General features: G+C 38.8%; 1 protein-coding gene across 4 annotated transcripts in view; it reads right to left on the bottom strand.

Moving 5' to 3' along the window:
- aoc1 (amine oxidase copper containing 1) overlaps positions 1–13,864 on the bottom strand; it is a 51,804-nt gene extending 37,940 nt beyond the window's left edge. Inside the window, exons 1-3 of one of the 4 annotated variants that reach the window (XM_061965717.2) lie at positions 13,620–13,694; positions 13,483–13,541; positions 2,844–3,180 (exon numbers count right to left, since the gene is read on the bottom strand). In XM_061965717.2, the coding sequence (XP_061821701.2) occupies positions 2,844–2,892 (49 nt within the window). In that variant the 5' untranslated portion in view covers positions 2,893–3,180; positions 13,483–13,541; positions 13,620–13,694. Of the gene's footprint in view, positions 1–2,843; positions 3,181–13,482; positions 13,542–13,619; positions 13,695–13,818 lie in introns of those variants that run through there. The other 3 variants (XM_061965719.1, XM_061965720.1, XM_061965716.2) reach the window with 3 other exon arrangements.
- Positions 13,865–14,653: the final 789 nt, after the last annotated feature.

Here is a 14,653-nt window from a genome sequence, read left to right as displayed (position 1 = left end):
TTGTATTCTGTTTTTATTTACGAATTAAAACAACATGCCAAATTCACTGGTTTTGGGTTTTGTATATACAGTATCTCCACCAATCCTTGGTTTAACATTTTCGGGACAGATAGGGATCCCAAATACACAGACACAGGTACCAACAAGTAAGAAAAGTATGTTTTGCATTTTAGGATCACAATTAAAGAGGTGTTTTGAGATAATAAAAAAAAGAAAACACCTTCAAAATAATGTAACAAAAGTCAAATGTAATCTCTAATCTTCTTTAAAAAACATTTAGCTATGCTCAATTCTTCAGCTAACAAAAACACAGGAGAACACAATGTGAAATAAAGTGCCCTGGTTTCAGAGGACAAGTTTAAACATCAGCAGCAACATAAACATAATTAACCTTTAACAATGGTGTTTTTATAGGTTAACATTATTATAGGACATACATACAAAGATTTTAACCAGGAACACCAAACTGCCAACTGCTTCATGATGCTGTGTGACAGGCTGTGTTCTGAAGATTACTTTTAATAAATCATTAATTATGGTTACTTGTTACTTCACCAAAAAGTAATTTATAAATGGTTGATTTATATAGGCTAGTAAGGTAAAGTTTTTTACCTGACAAGTTTCGGATACCTTGTCCCAGGTGTGGGATAGTTGGTAGGCTCCTTCGTCCCTGTTGACAGTCTTTGGGGCCCGCTTCCTGATTTGAACCGCCTCTTTGATCCACCGATGGAAGTTGCTGCTTTCCATTCTAATGACATTGGCTGCCTCCCAGTTCATTAGATGGTTTTCCCTCTTGCAGTGGTCTGAAATGGCTGATTTTAGATTTGCCTGCGTTGCTTTCATTCTCGTTGCATGGGTGAGCGTTCCAGATGTTTCCTTTTCACATTCTTTCCGGTGTTCCTTTTTTTGTGCTGCGCTGTCGACCTGTCTCTCCTATGTATTAGAGATGTCCGATAATGGCTTTTTTGCCGATACCCGATATTCCGATATTGTCCAACTCTTAATTACCGATTCCGATATCAACCGATACCGATATATACAGTCGTAGAATTAACACATTATTATGCCTAATTTTGTTGTGATGCCCCGCTGGATGGATTAAACAATGTAACAAGGTTTTCCAAAATAAATCAACTCAAGTTATGGCCAACATGGCACTGGCATATTTATTATTGAAGTCACAAATTGCATTTTTTTTTTTTAACATGCCTCTAAACAGCAGCTTAGAATTTGGGACATGACCTCCCTGAGAGAGCATGAGGAGGTTGAGGTGGGCGGGGAGGGGGAGGGGGGTAAGGGGTAGGGGGGGGTGTATATTGTAGCGTCCCGGAAGAGTTAGTGCTGTAAGGGGTTATGGGTATTTTTTTTCTGTTGTGTTTATGTTGTGCTACGGTGCAGATCTTCTCCCGAAATGTGTTTGTCATTCTTGTTTGGTGTGGGTTCACAGTGTGGCGCATATTTGTAACAGTGTTAAAGTTGTTTATACAGCCACCCTCAGTGTGACCTGTATGGCTGTTGAACAAGTATGAATTGCATCCACTTGTGTGTGTGAAAAGCTGTAGATATTACGTGACTGGGCCGGCACGCAAAGGTTTTACTTCTCCCTACGTCCGTGTACACAGCGGCGTTTTAAAAAGTCACACATTTTACTTTTTGAAACAGATACCGATAATTTTGAAACCGATACCGATAATTTCCGATATTACATTTTAAGGCATTTATCGGCCGAAAATATCGGCAGTCCGATATTATCGGACATCTCTACTATGTATGTTTTATTGCATGTTAGGCAAGGGATCTCATATTCACATCACACTTTTTCTCAGGGGGGATCTGATCCTTAGGGTGTACTAGGATTTGGCGAAGCTCGATGTGCGGCTTCACTGGTGTGCTGATGCGGTGTTTCCTCATCGCTCGCTGTATGCGTTGTGACGCCCCTGACGTATGGGAGGGTGACCATGCCCAGGTTCTCCTAAAACCTTTCTTCTTTTTTTCCTCCTTGTTGTTCCTGTGGACCTCTCGTTTGCCTTTGTTTATGGCAAAGTTTGGGGTTGTTGCAGGTTGATGTCCATAGTAAGTATTGATCCGTGTGTGTGGGTTTTCTGTATGTTGTTATCTTGATGCTTCCATCGTAAATGTGGTGGATTTTCATGTCCAGGAATGCGATGGATCTGTGCTTTTCCTCCTCAGGAGTGAACTTTATGTTTCCCGTCTCGTCTATGGTGTTTTAAGTGGTTTGTGAGTCTTTGTGTGTGGCCGATCTTAATCTTCTCCAGGATGTCGTCCACATAGCGCCTCCAGAGGGACAGCCTACATCCTTCGGGGGCGGTGGCTATGGCTTGGGCCTCCAAGTCCTCCATAAAGAAACCACTCATGATGGCTGAGAGGGGGTCCCACATGGCAAAACCCTCCTTCTGTCTGTATATGATCCAGTGACGTGCAGTGAGGTTCATGGCTGGTGATGCACTGACTTCATCACAGTCAGATTTACAAACATATGAACCCGAAAGAGTATCTTATTCACCATTTGATTGGCAGCAGTTAACGGGTTATGTTTAAAAGCTCATACCAGCATTCTTCCCTGCTTGGCACTCAGCATCAAGGGTTGGAATTGGGGGTTAAATCACCAAAAATGATTCCCGGGCACGGCGCCGCTGCTGCCCACTGCTCCCCTCACCTCCCAGGGGGTGATCAAGGGGATGGGTCAAATGCAGAGGACAAATTTCACCACACCTAGTGTGTGTGACAATCATTGGTACTTTAACTTAACTTTAACTTTACACATACAAACTGTAGCACACAAAAAAGCACATTTAATAAAAAAAATGTTATTATGGTCTTACCTTTACTTATAAATGAAGTCCATGCGCCTCTCCTTCTGAACAAAAGCATCGATAATTTGTTTATAGAAGTCTTCCTTATCTTTCTTCAGTTTTAAAAGTCTCTCTGTCTCGATGGAGATCTTCCTTTAATTATTACCTCCTGCTTTGATTGAAAGTCCAGTTTAGAAAACTGTTCTGCCCTCACTATATGTGTTGAGGTTATACAGCTTGGCAGACAGCTAACAACCAATCCAGGACGTTCTAATAAAGTTCCAAAGCAGATGAATCCATTGAGGCTCTTTATTGTTGTTGATCTTGCTTTGTCTTGCACTGGACTTTTATTTATTTTTTTGTAAAACTGAAATACACACAATGACAATGTATAAGCTATATGATTCAATCAACACACTGAAATGCAATACACAATATGTAAACATTAGCTCCACACAAATACACAGCACCACCATCAAACAAACACTGCTGAGTGTTGAAACTATTTATATGGTGTAAATACACGACCGGCAGCCATTTTAAGTCCTCAAACATCCATTAAATTAGTGCACAAAAATTGTTTTTCAATACACATCTTACTATCAAATTTAGACACTTTCCACCTTCATATTGAGCCACATAAACAAGTTAAAACAGTTTACTTACAGACTTATCTTTTCCAAGGCTTGTAAGAGGTAACACAACTTGTCTACTTCTTATTGTCTCATGAACTGAACTAACATCGTAAACCGGAAGTGCCCAAATTGATGACGCGCAGCATTTTCCCTTCGCCACAAGGTGTCAGTAATAGTCCAAAATCAAACGGGCATCACAAAAACTGTTTTATTTTAGATATGTAATCCTCCATGTTAAAAGTCCAGGCGAGAGAAAAATAAACGATCGCTAACTGTTGCTGCTTGTTGTCACTTATACTGCAGCCGAGTAGTGGCAAAAATTATCCGGGATCACTAGCGCCCTCTACCACCATGAGGCGGGATTACTGCGAGCCTCAGCCAGTGCGTCTTTGCAGCAGTTTTATGATTGCTCAGCACAAGAAATACGTTACACACATACAGTTGTTGACAAAATACACTGTACATTATATACCTCAGTTAACTAAACAATGGAAATGTATAATATAATTCCTATAGCAATACGGTTTCACTGCACAGCAGGCCAGCAGTTAGCCGAGTCATTGCGCAATCCATGGTGAGGCTCAACTGGCTGCTGATCACCGCAAGTCTCTTCTCAGTATTTGAACGGCAAATGTGAAAATTCAGCGATTTTGAATACAAATAATCTAAAACTGGTGAAGTTAAATGGAAAATAACTTTATAGTATAATCACTGGATACATATAACAATTAAATTTTTTTTTCTTTCCATGATGGCACGTGAGGCCCCGCCTCACCTGCCTCCCCTGACTGCACATCACTGATATGGTCCCTCTGAACAGGAAATATGTAGACTTGGCTACGAAGGATCCATCCATCCATCCATCGGTAGAAAATGAATGGATGGATGGAGGGCTACGAAGGATAACAACTGGTCTGTGTCTTCAACTGCTCGGTTTGTTCGTTTGCGGAGTGTTGAGTCTGCTTGCAGGCGGTTCTCTACTATGTTTATTGTGACGTCCACTGGTATTTTTGTGAATAGGGAGACTACGTCGTGGGATATGAGTATCTCGCCTGATTCTACTTTTACAGTGCTTAATTATTGTGCCAGCTGCTTTGAGTTTTTGCAGTGTTGCTTTGTCTGGCCTAGGAGAGGTTTTATTATCTCGACTGGGCTTTCGAAAGGTTGTATGTGACGGAGCCTATACTGTCAACAATCGGGCGGTGTGGAACGTCATCTTTATGTATTTTAGGGGTGCCGTATATTCATATACATGTATATGAATATATATAAAATTATATATATATTCTTTTTATATATTTTATATATAAAAAGTAATTTAATTACTAACGGAATTACCCTTTAATAAATGTAAATAATAACTAGGGAAAGTAATTAATGCGTTACTTTAAAAAAAAATACCTGTTTGAACATTGACAGACATTCGTGGTTAGAGTGTCCGCCCTGAATTCGGTAGGTTGTGAGTTCAAACCCCGGCCGAGTCATACCAAAGACCCCCCATTACCTCCCTGCTTGGCACTCAGCATCAAGGGTTGGAATTGGGGGTTAAATCACCAATAATTATTCCCGGGCGTGGCCACTGCTGCTGCCCACTGCTCCCCTCACCTCCCAAGGGGTGAACAAGGGGATGGGTCAAATGCAGAGGACAAATTTCACCACACCGAGTGTGTGTGTGACAATCATTGGTACTTTAACTTAACATTTATCAGTCCCCCCAGAATCTTGCAGGCCTTTTTTGAGATGTCTGAATTTGCAGAAGTTCTTCCCCAAAAATAGCAATTAATGAATTGTGATTTTAACTCAGTCATTATAACAGAGACATTTAATTAGGAAAAAGTAATTAATGAACAAATAAAAAACAAAGATTGTGAAAAGCATCTGACTTTTACCATGGCACACAAAAATGTGCAAACGATGCTTTAGTCAGCCACAACAAAGTACACGTGTATTACTGCAAGGAAAATACAAAAATATATTCACCTTCACATGAGGGAAAAAATAACTTTTACAGTGAAAAATTATTTATGTTGAAGATGATTAAACAATGAAATTTTTTTTAAAGGACTTTACTATATAAATTACACTGGACACCAGCTGTACACTGACTATTTAAAGCAATGGTCTTCAACAGGGACTCTGTAAAATATTTAGTTTATTGGACTTTTTTTATATATTATTTTTCCACAAATTTAAATATTTCTAAATACACGATGACATTGAGCCAACATGGCATTGACACCTGCCTCACTGTACCTTGCAGTTTTAAAATAAAAACAAAAAACAATTAGACTAATTTATTCATGTTAGCATTTAAGATAGCGACCAATTAGCCCACTAGTTGCCAACTAACGATTTAGGCTCTAGTTGCCAGTTAGCAATTTGTGGAGTAGTTCTCAGGTAGCGATTGGCGTGCCACCTAACGATTAGTACCCCAGTTGCCTGCTAGCAATTAGCACTCTAGTTCCCAGCTAGTGGTTTGCATAGGGCTGGGCGATATGGACAAAAAAGTATATCTCGATATATTTTTACTTAAACTCGATATTCGATATATATCTCGATATATTTTCCAGTGAAAGTATACATATAAAGATATTCATTTTTAAGCGATATTCAGTGAAATTGAAGTGAATGACAATTGCACTGTAAACAGTCAGTGGCACTTTCATTAACCCAGTTAGTCAAGATGGGTATTAACAGCACAGAAAATAAACTGTTTAAGTAGCACAGAATTACATAACATAAATAAAATGGAAAAATATTCTTTCTACATAAAATAAATAACATAGCTGTACAAATAATACAAAATGTATCAAACTCAGATAAAAAATACATTTGCAGGCAGGCACTTTTTAATTCCCAGTCGACAATGTAATGGACTGTCACACACGTACGATTCTGGTCAGTGCCAAGTAAGTGACTTGACTTAATTGCGCGGGTATGATCTTCCTCACTTCAGCATACATTTTTGGCAGCATTTCTCGTGCGAAATATTGGCAACTCGAGAACAGTTTTGATTTGGGCTCACATGGTAAACTACTCAAATTAATGTTTTATCCAGACGCATACATTTGTCCAAATGTGGCCAAGAACACGCATTGTGGGTTTCCTGGACGTCGTCTACATCGCGAAAAGAAAAATCTAAGGAAGAGAATCCCTCTGCCATTTTCCACTAGTTTTTTTAATATATAAATCGCCCGCTTGAATAATCCAACTTCTCTTCTACGACTGTCTCGTAGTCATTTGGGATGTCTGTTGTAATTTCCCTTCCTGGTTCCATGACCCGCCCTATCTTGTCTCTTATTGGCCTGTCCCTAATGTTTTGCCTTAATCTCAACCAATCGTGACTCATCATAGTAAACAACCAACCAATCATGGTTGTTCTTATAAGTCAACCAACAATGATGTTTCCCGTATAGTTTTTCCCCAGCTTGTGGAATTGCACTAGTTCCTTCTCTCTTTGTCTTCTCCCTCTTTCTTCTTTTGTAGCATGTAGCTTAGCTAACCGCTACTAGGGTTTAAATATAGCTAAGCTATGGAAATAGCTACTTATTCAAAAGTAGCGAAGCTACTGCTAAGCTAATGGGAAATGTACCGTATTTTTCGGAGTATAAGTCGCACCGGAGTATAAGTCGCACCTGCTGAAAATGCATAATAAAGATGGAAAAAACATATATAAGTTGCACTGGAGCCCGGCCAAACTATGAAAAAAACTGCGATTTATAGTCCGAAAAATACGGTAGTTAAGCTACGTAGCGGATATTTGCTTGTGTGTTGTTGTTGAGGGTCAGTGCAGTGAGTGTGAGAGTGCAAGCACGTCTTGGAAGGAGGAAGGGGAGGGGTTCAGTATCCCATGGAGTGTTGAGAGGGAGTGGGAAGCGGAAAGAAAGAGGAACACAACAAATAAGCGGTGTTTGGTCATTTTAACGTGAAATAAATTATATCGATATCGATATTACAATATTTTCTTAATTCATATCTTGTTTAAAAATATAGCGATATATCTTACAAACTCGATATATCGCCCAGCCCCAGGTTTGCACACTAGCTGTCAGCTAAGGATTAGCGGGCTAGTTGATGCTAGCGATTAGTCGTCTAGTTGTTAGACAGCAATGTGAGTACAAGTTGCTAACTAATTATTAGCGGCTTTACTGTTATTATCTGAATATCTTAGTTTTGTACAATAACAAGGTACCTCAATGACTAGTTTTAAAATAAAACTATTTTTTTTACAAGTTATATAAATAGGGCACTGTGATGAGGTGGCGACTTGTCCAGGGTGTACCCCGCCTTCCGCCCAAATGCAGCTGAGATAAGCTCCAGCACCCCCTGCGACCCCAAAAAGGACAAGCAGTAGAAAATGGATGGATGGATGGATAAATAGGGGATCCCAGCTCCATTAGTTTGGGAGTTCTTGGCCTGAACAACATAGAAGGTCCCTGGTCTTTACTACAGTATATTCTACAAGTAGAAAAGATGGTTGAAGAGTGTACTCACTTTTGTGAGATGCACAATATCGATGATTGGCCAAAATATGTGAGGAAATTATGAGATTGGACAATGTTGCCAGGTTGAATTTGCGAGAATTGGCGCAATCACACCATTGCGACAATTGTCACGAGTAAGTAGACGGATGTCGTAGGGAGTCATTTTATTGGCAATACAGTCAACGCTGATTTTTGAATATGACAGGAAGTTGCAGGGATTTAACAAAGTTGCAAGGCTGCGTATAATTTTTGGGAAATGGATGCATTTGCGTGAATCTTGGAGGGTTTGATGAATATCTCATGAACAGACTAGGGTTGTACAGTATACTGGTATTAGTATAGTAACGCAATACTAATGAACAGTGTTGGGACTAACGCGTTACAAAGTAACTAGTAATCTAACGCGTTATTTTTTTATATTCAGTAACTCCGTTACCGTTACTACATGATGCGTTACTACGTTATTTTACGTTACTTTTTATGTAGTATAAAGTGTGTTTTATCGGAGCGCTGCTTTGTCATCGTTCTGATTCTTCTTGTGTCACAAGCCGGAGAAGAGAGAGAGACATGCGCTCTGTGTGGGTGTGTCTGAGTGTGAGTGTGGGGAGCGAGGGGGGGCGTGTCTGATCATGGCGGAGCCAGAAGTCGAGTTTGCTAACATGGAGATATTTTCACTACTTTTCTTTTGTCGAGCACAAAGAAAATAACATTTTAGTTAAATGTAAATTGTGCTTTGGATCAAAGATGCCATCTACTGACCAAAACAGCAATTCAAATCTGCTGAAACAAGCTACATAGCAACATGCTTCGACGAAGCTAGTAAAGAGAGACAGAGACTCTGATGCCACTTCACCTCCACCACCACCACCATTCACCGCTGAAGGTACACACACTCTGTCAATCAATGTTCCCTCTAATTGTTCATGTGTGAGCAAATGCAAAAAGTCCCTGAGCATTGGGTGGAGTCCATGTGAGCAACTTTAGACGTGCACACTGTGGCTACACCAGCAGCACACCTGTCCCAAACCTCACTAAATAACAACTTACATCTCCATCCATCCATCCATTTTCTACCGCTTGTCCCTTTCGGGGTCGCTGGAGCCTATCTCAGCTGCATTCGGGCGGAAGGCAGAGTACACCCTGGACAAGTCCCCACCTCATCACAGGGCCAACACAGATAGACAGACAACATTCTCTTATTATTAGAATCAAATGACAGCAGTCATTTCCATTTCTAATATAAGTGTTTAGGCCCACTTATAATGACAATAACAACAAATATTGTTTTTCATGAACTGTGTACTTGTATTGTTTGTCTGGGTGGAGGTCCTGCTTTGGAAATAATTTGTACCCCTTTCAGACATTGCATTTAGTTCCCATTAAAACATTCACATGTTGCACAATGAGATGTAAGCAGGGTATCATGTGTACATTCCTGCAACTTCCTGTTTGTAAAAAATATATTTTTATTAGTATTTATTTAATATACTAACAGCATTTAATGATTAATATTTATAAATTAAGATTCCTAATAAATGACACTAGAATAAGCACACATTTGATTGGTAAATCATAGTGTAACGACCTGGAATGACACTTTGTGTGGTGTTGGAGTTGTCCGACTTTTTGTGTGGCTGTAAACGCATCACTGGCTAAGTGCCATATGTGCAAGTGTTGGCGCACGTGAGAGAGCGAGCGGCTGCTGTTGATATAACAAAGTTGCTTTTGGTCTGGTTTGTACTGCAGAAAATGACCAGTTTTGCTAGATATCATTTTTTCTACTAATGTTTTGGTGATGTGTTTATGGCCGACAGTAAAGAGTTTTGCTCAGTAAAGTGATGGATGGAATTCATGTCCTCAAAGCGTCTCGACAGACGTTACAATATTTGAACAATGATGACGAAAACGGTTTTCTCTGTCGTGTCCGTGTCGTGTCGAAAATTGTTATGCGCTTATTTTTTTATTTGATTTTGTGCATGGCATAGATTTGACGTGCGCAGAGGACGCTTGAGCAGTGCGCAATTGCACATGCGCGCTCCTGAGAGGGAACGTTGCTGTCAATTCTCTTATATACTCTTTCATTCTAGACTTCTAGAGTGTTTGATTATCACATCACTCTAAATGTATAGACTATAAAGTTCACAAACATAAAGAGGGATCCTAGTGGGCCAGGCCAATCTTTCCTTATCTCTAAACTAAAACTGGAGAAATGTGTAGTGTTCTGGGTTTCAGACATGATTTTGTATAAGAATTACTAGAGGAAGAAAATGCCTGGTTAGACTTTGTGTATGTAGTGTGTGCCTTTCTTGGTTTACATCTATGCTGTTATTATGCTGTTTGTTACTTATGTATGTTATGTTGCAGCTATTTAAAATAGTTTTGTCAATTTGTTCTGGCCAGAAACAAATTGGCCTTTGTAACATATCTTTGTCTTTGTGTGTTGTATGTAGACCACATGGCTTAGCAGAGTTGAGTGATGCAAATGCATGTCAAGTTGATCAACAGATTGTATTATAACATGCAATAACAGTACTGAAATGAAGGCTAAAAGGGCATTAATTGGAGCTTTAAAAAAGAAAAGAAAAAAGAAGTAACTAAATAGTTACTTTTCACAGTAATGCATTACTTTTTGGTGTAAGTAACTGAGTTAGTAACTGAGTTACTTTTGAAATGAAGTAACTAGTAACTGTAACTAGTTACTGCTTTTCAGTAACTAACCCAACACTGCTAATGAATGATATTCACTACTAAATTGCCTCTAAAAAGTACCGTTTTAGCATCACAAAATCTTTTTTCGCTTTTTTCAAGTTCATGTTATGTTTATAAACTCAGGAAATACATCCCTAGACACATGAGGACTTTGAATATGACCAATGTATGATCCTGTATCGCCTTGGTATCGGATTGATATCCAAATTTGTGGTATCATCCAAAACTAATGTAGAGTATCAAAGAACAGATGAATAAGTGATTGTTACATTTTAACAGAAGTGTAGATAGAACATGTTAAAAGAAAAAGTAAGCAGATATTAACAGTAAATGAACAAGTAGATAAATAATTCATTTCATACCACTTGTCCTTAATAAGTTTGACAAAATAATAGAATGGAAAATGACACAGTATGTTACTGCATACGTCAGCAGCTAAATTAGGAGCCTTTGTTTGCTTACTTACTACAAAAAGACAAGTTGTCTTGTATGTTCACTATTTTATTTAAGGACAAACTTGCAATAATAAACATATATTTAATGAACCGTAAGATTTTTTGTTAAAATAAAGCCAATAATGCAAATTTTTGTGGTCCCCCTTATTTAGAAAAGTATAGAAAAGTACCGAAATACAATGGTATTTTGGACAACACTAGAACAGACTAATATTTCATGTATAACTGCTGGGTGCAGATGTAGCCGGGGCGTCTGCTCGTCCCGACTACACGGCGGTGTGTTCTGTTGTGCGCGGTGATAGTGACGAGGTACACAGATCAGATTTTGGAACACAGGTTTATTCCTGCAGTGCGGTATGATCACAAGTGAAGTCGTGAGTGAGCTCCATCACAGCCATGCAACCTCTCACTACAAAATTTCCACTGGATACGAAATGGCTTTGAAATGGCACCCGCACGGTAGCGGACTCTTTCCCTTTTTATTCAGGTCAATATGTCAGTTTTACCACACTTTCCAGCGCTAAATATACGCAGAGCTTCTATATTTGTCGGACACCGCAACAAATCCGTTCAATTTAGCTAAAATCCGCTTGTGTTGGACAGTAAGTCTTGCACAAACACAAAATAAACGATCTGGTTTAGTTTCAAAATAAAATACTACATTTTAAAAGTGGATCTTATTTTACTTTGAACGGTCCTAATGGGCGGCGGCGTACATGAAGTAGGGCTGGGCGATATATCGAGTTTGTAAGATATATCGATATATTTTTAAACAAGATATGAACTAAGAAAATATCGTAATATCGATATAATTTATTTCACATTAAAATGACCAAACATCGCTTATCTGTTGTGTTCCTTGTTCTCCCCCACTCCTCACTCCCTCTCATGGGCTACTAAACCCCTCCCCTTCCTCCTTCCAAGACGTGCTTGCACGTATAAGAAAATCCATGATTGGTTAGTTGTTTACTATGATGAGTTACAATTGGTTGAGATTAGGCCAATCAGAGGCAAGATAGTGCGGGTCATGGAACCAGGAAGGGAAATCACAACATACATCACAACAGACATCCCAAATGACAATGAGAGAGTCGTAGAAGAGAAGAGGGAATTTTCAAGCGGGCGATTTATATATTAAAAAAACTAGTTGAAGATGGCAGAGGGATTCTCTTTCTTAAATTTTTCTTTTGGTGATGTAGACAACGTCCAGGAAACCCACAATGCGTCTATACTTGCCTACATTTCTCCCGTCCAAAAGCAGAACCTAGTAACTCACTTCTAGCTGATTTTGATAAAACAAACGAAAACCAATCTATTTTATATTAAAGTCCCATCCATTCACAGAGATTTGATTTCTGCTTTGTTGATGTTAATTGGTATCCGCAATTCCAGCCTGCAATTTTCGTTCAGAATGTCCTAGTAACTCCAAAATTATTATCAGCTCAGTTTTGACCAAAATTGAGTTACTGGGTTTTGCCTTTGGACGGGAGATTTGGACAAATGTATGCGTCTGGATAAAACATTCATTTGCGTTGTTTACCATGTAATCCCAAATCAAAACTGTTCTCGAGTTGTCAAGCCGGGCATATTTCGCACGAGAAATGCTGCCAAAAATGTATGCTGAAGTGAGAAAGATCATAGATAGATCATTTAATTTATGTTATGTAATTCTGTGCTACTTAAACAGTTTATTTTCTGTGCTGTTAATACCCATCTTGACTAACTGGGTTAATGAAAGTGCCACTGACTGTTTACAGTACAGTTGTCATTCACTTCAATTTCACTGAATATCGCTCAAAAAAGAATATCTTTATATGTATATTTTCACCGGAAATTATATCGAGATATATATCGAGTTTAAGTAAAAATATATAGAGATATGCTTTTTCGTCTATATCGCACAGCCCTATTATCAAGGCAAAACTGCCATTCAGCACCAGCAGTTTTTTTTTAATGTCAGGACCAAGTTTTTTTAGCTTCTGCTCCTCTGGAAGGACAGAATAAACGATTTGTGGTTCGCTTTGGTACAACTTCCCTCATCACGTGATTGTGCGTGGATTTGCAAGATCTCGTAAAAGTCCGTGCTATTTTTCTGCACGACGGACACAGGACGGCGGTGGGGATTGATGGCGGTGCTTTTCCGTGGCGGTTTCGTTCAGCAGCCGTTTACACTACCCGGTAAGTCAGGTGGAAAACAGACTGACTGGATATGTTGAAATTTAACAAATATAAAAAAAAAAAATAACAGCAAATGTGACTTACACTCTTCAAGTAGAATACAATACAAAACAAAATGAACTAAAATACAATATAATATTAAATAACCAAAACGTCCTTAATTTAATGAAATAAAACATCTTAGAGAGTAAAACAACTAGACACATACCTGCAGTGTGGTATGATCGCAAGTGAAGACGTGCGTGTGCTCCTTCCAGCCAAATAAACCTGTCATGAAAACAATGCACTTTTAGTACACAGGACAGAATGATGGATTGGCGCGCACGCACGCACGCGCACACTCACAGGGAAAGGGAAACGTTGAGGCTAGCTTGATAGTTGGCTTGCTTTTCCCTCACCCAAAACGTCCCCTTGACTACACTACATAACATGAAACAAGACAACTAAACATTCTTATCATCACCACGTCAGCATTATTTGTATAAAACGGTCATTTTAACCCCGAAAAATAACTTTGCAACTTCCGTTGCTCCCACACACGTACCTCTCTGGCAGGTGGACAGCGGACTGACTGACTGGTGGAGACGCAATATCCTTTGACCTTCAAAATAAGAGCTCAGTAATGTGACGAAAATAAAGGAATTAACAAAATAAAACCACATCATCATCTCCAATAAATACGAAGGGAAATGAAATCAAGATGCAGGATAGGGAGTTTGGCGAAATAAATACATTTAAAAAACATTAAACATGTTTTACTACTCATGAGTTACACTCATTCATCCATGCATTTTCTCAGTGATTCTCAAATATTTTCTGTCACGCCCCCGCAAGGAACAAAATAAACATTTTGCGTCCCCCTATCCCCACTCTCTACAAATAGTATCATTTAGGGATGTCTGATAATGGCTTTTTGCCGATATCCGATATTCTGATATTGTCCAACTCTTTAATTACCGATACCGATATCAACCGATATATACTGTCGTGGAATTAACACATTATTATGCCTAATTTGGACAACCAGGTATGGTGAAGATAAGGTACTTTTTAAATTTTTTTATAAAATAAGATAAATAAATTAAAAACATTTTCTTGAATAAAAAAGAAAGTAAAACAATATAAAAACAGTTACATAGAAACTAGTAATTAATGAAAATTAGTCAAATTAACTGTTAAATGTTAGTACTATTAGTGGACCAGCAGCACGCACAATCATGTGTGCTTACGGAATATATCCCTTGCAGACTGTATTGATATATATTGATATATAATGTAGGAACCAGAATATTGATAACAGAAAGAAACAACCCTTTTGTGTGAATGAGTGTGAATGAGTGTAAATGGGGGAGGGAGGTTTTTTGGGTTGGTGCACTAAT

Source organism: Nerophis lumbriciformis, linkage group LG07, assembly GCF_033978685.3.
Source record: "Nerophis lumbriciformis linkage group LG07, RoL_Nlum_v2.1, whole genome shotgun sequence".
NCBI classification, from domain to species: Eukaryota; Metazoa; Chordata; class Actinopteri; order Syngnathiformes; family Syngnathidae; genus Nerophis; species Nerophis lumbriciformis.
This window is presented reverse-complemented; position numbering and strand designations above follow the sequence as displayed.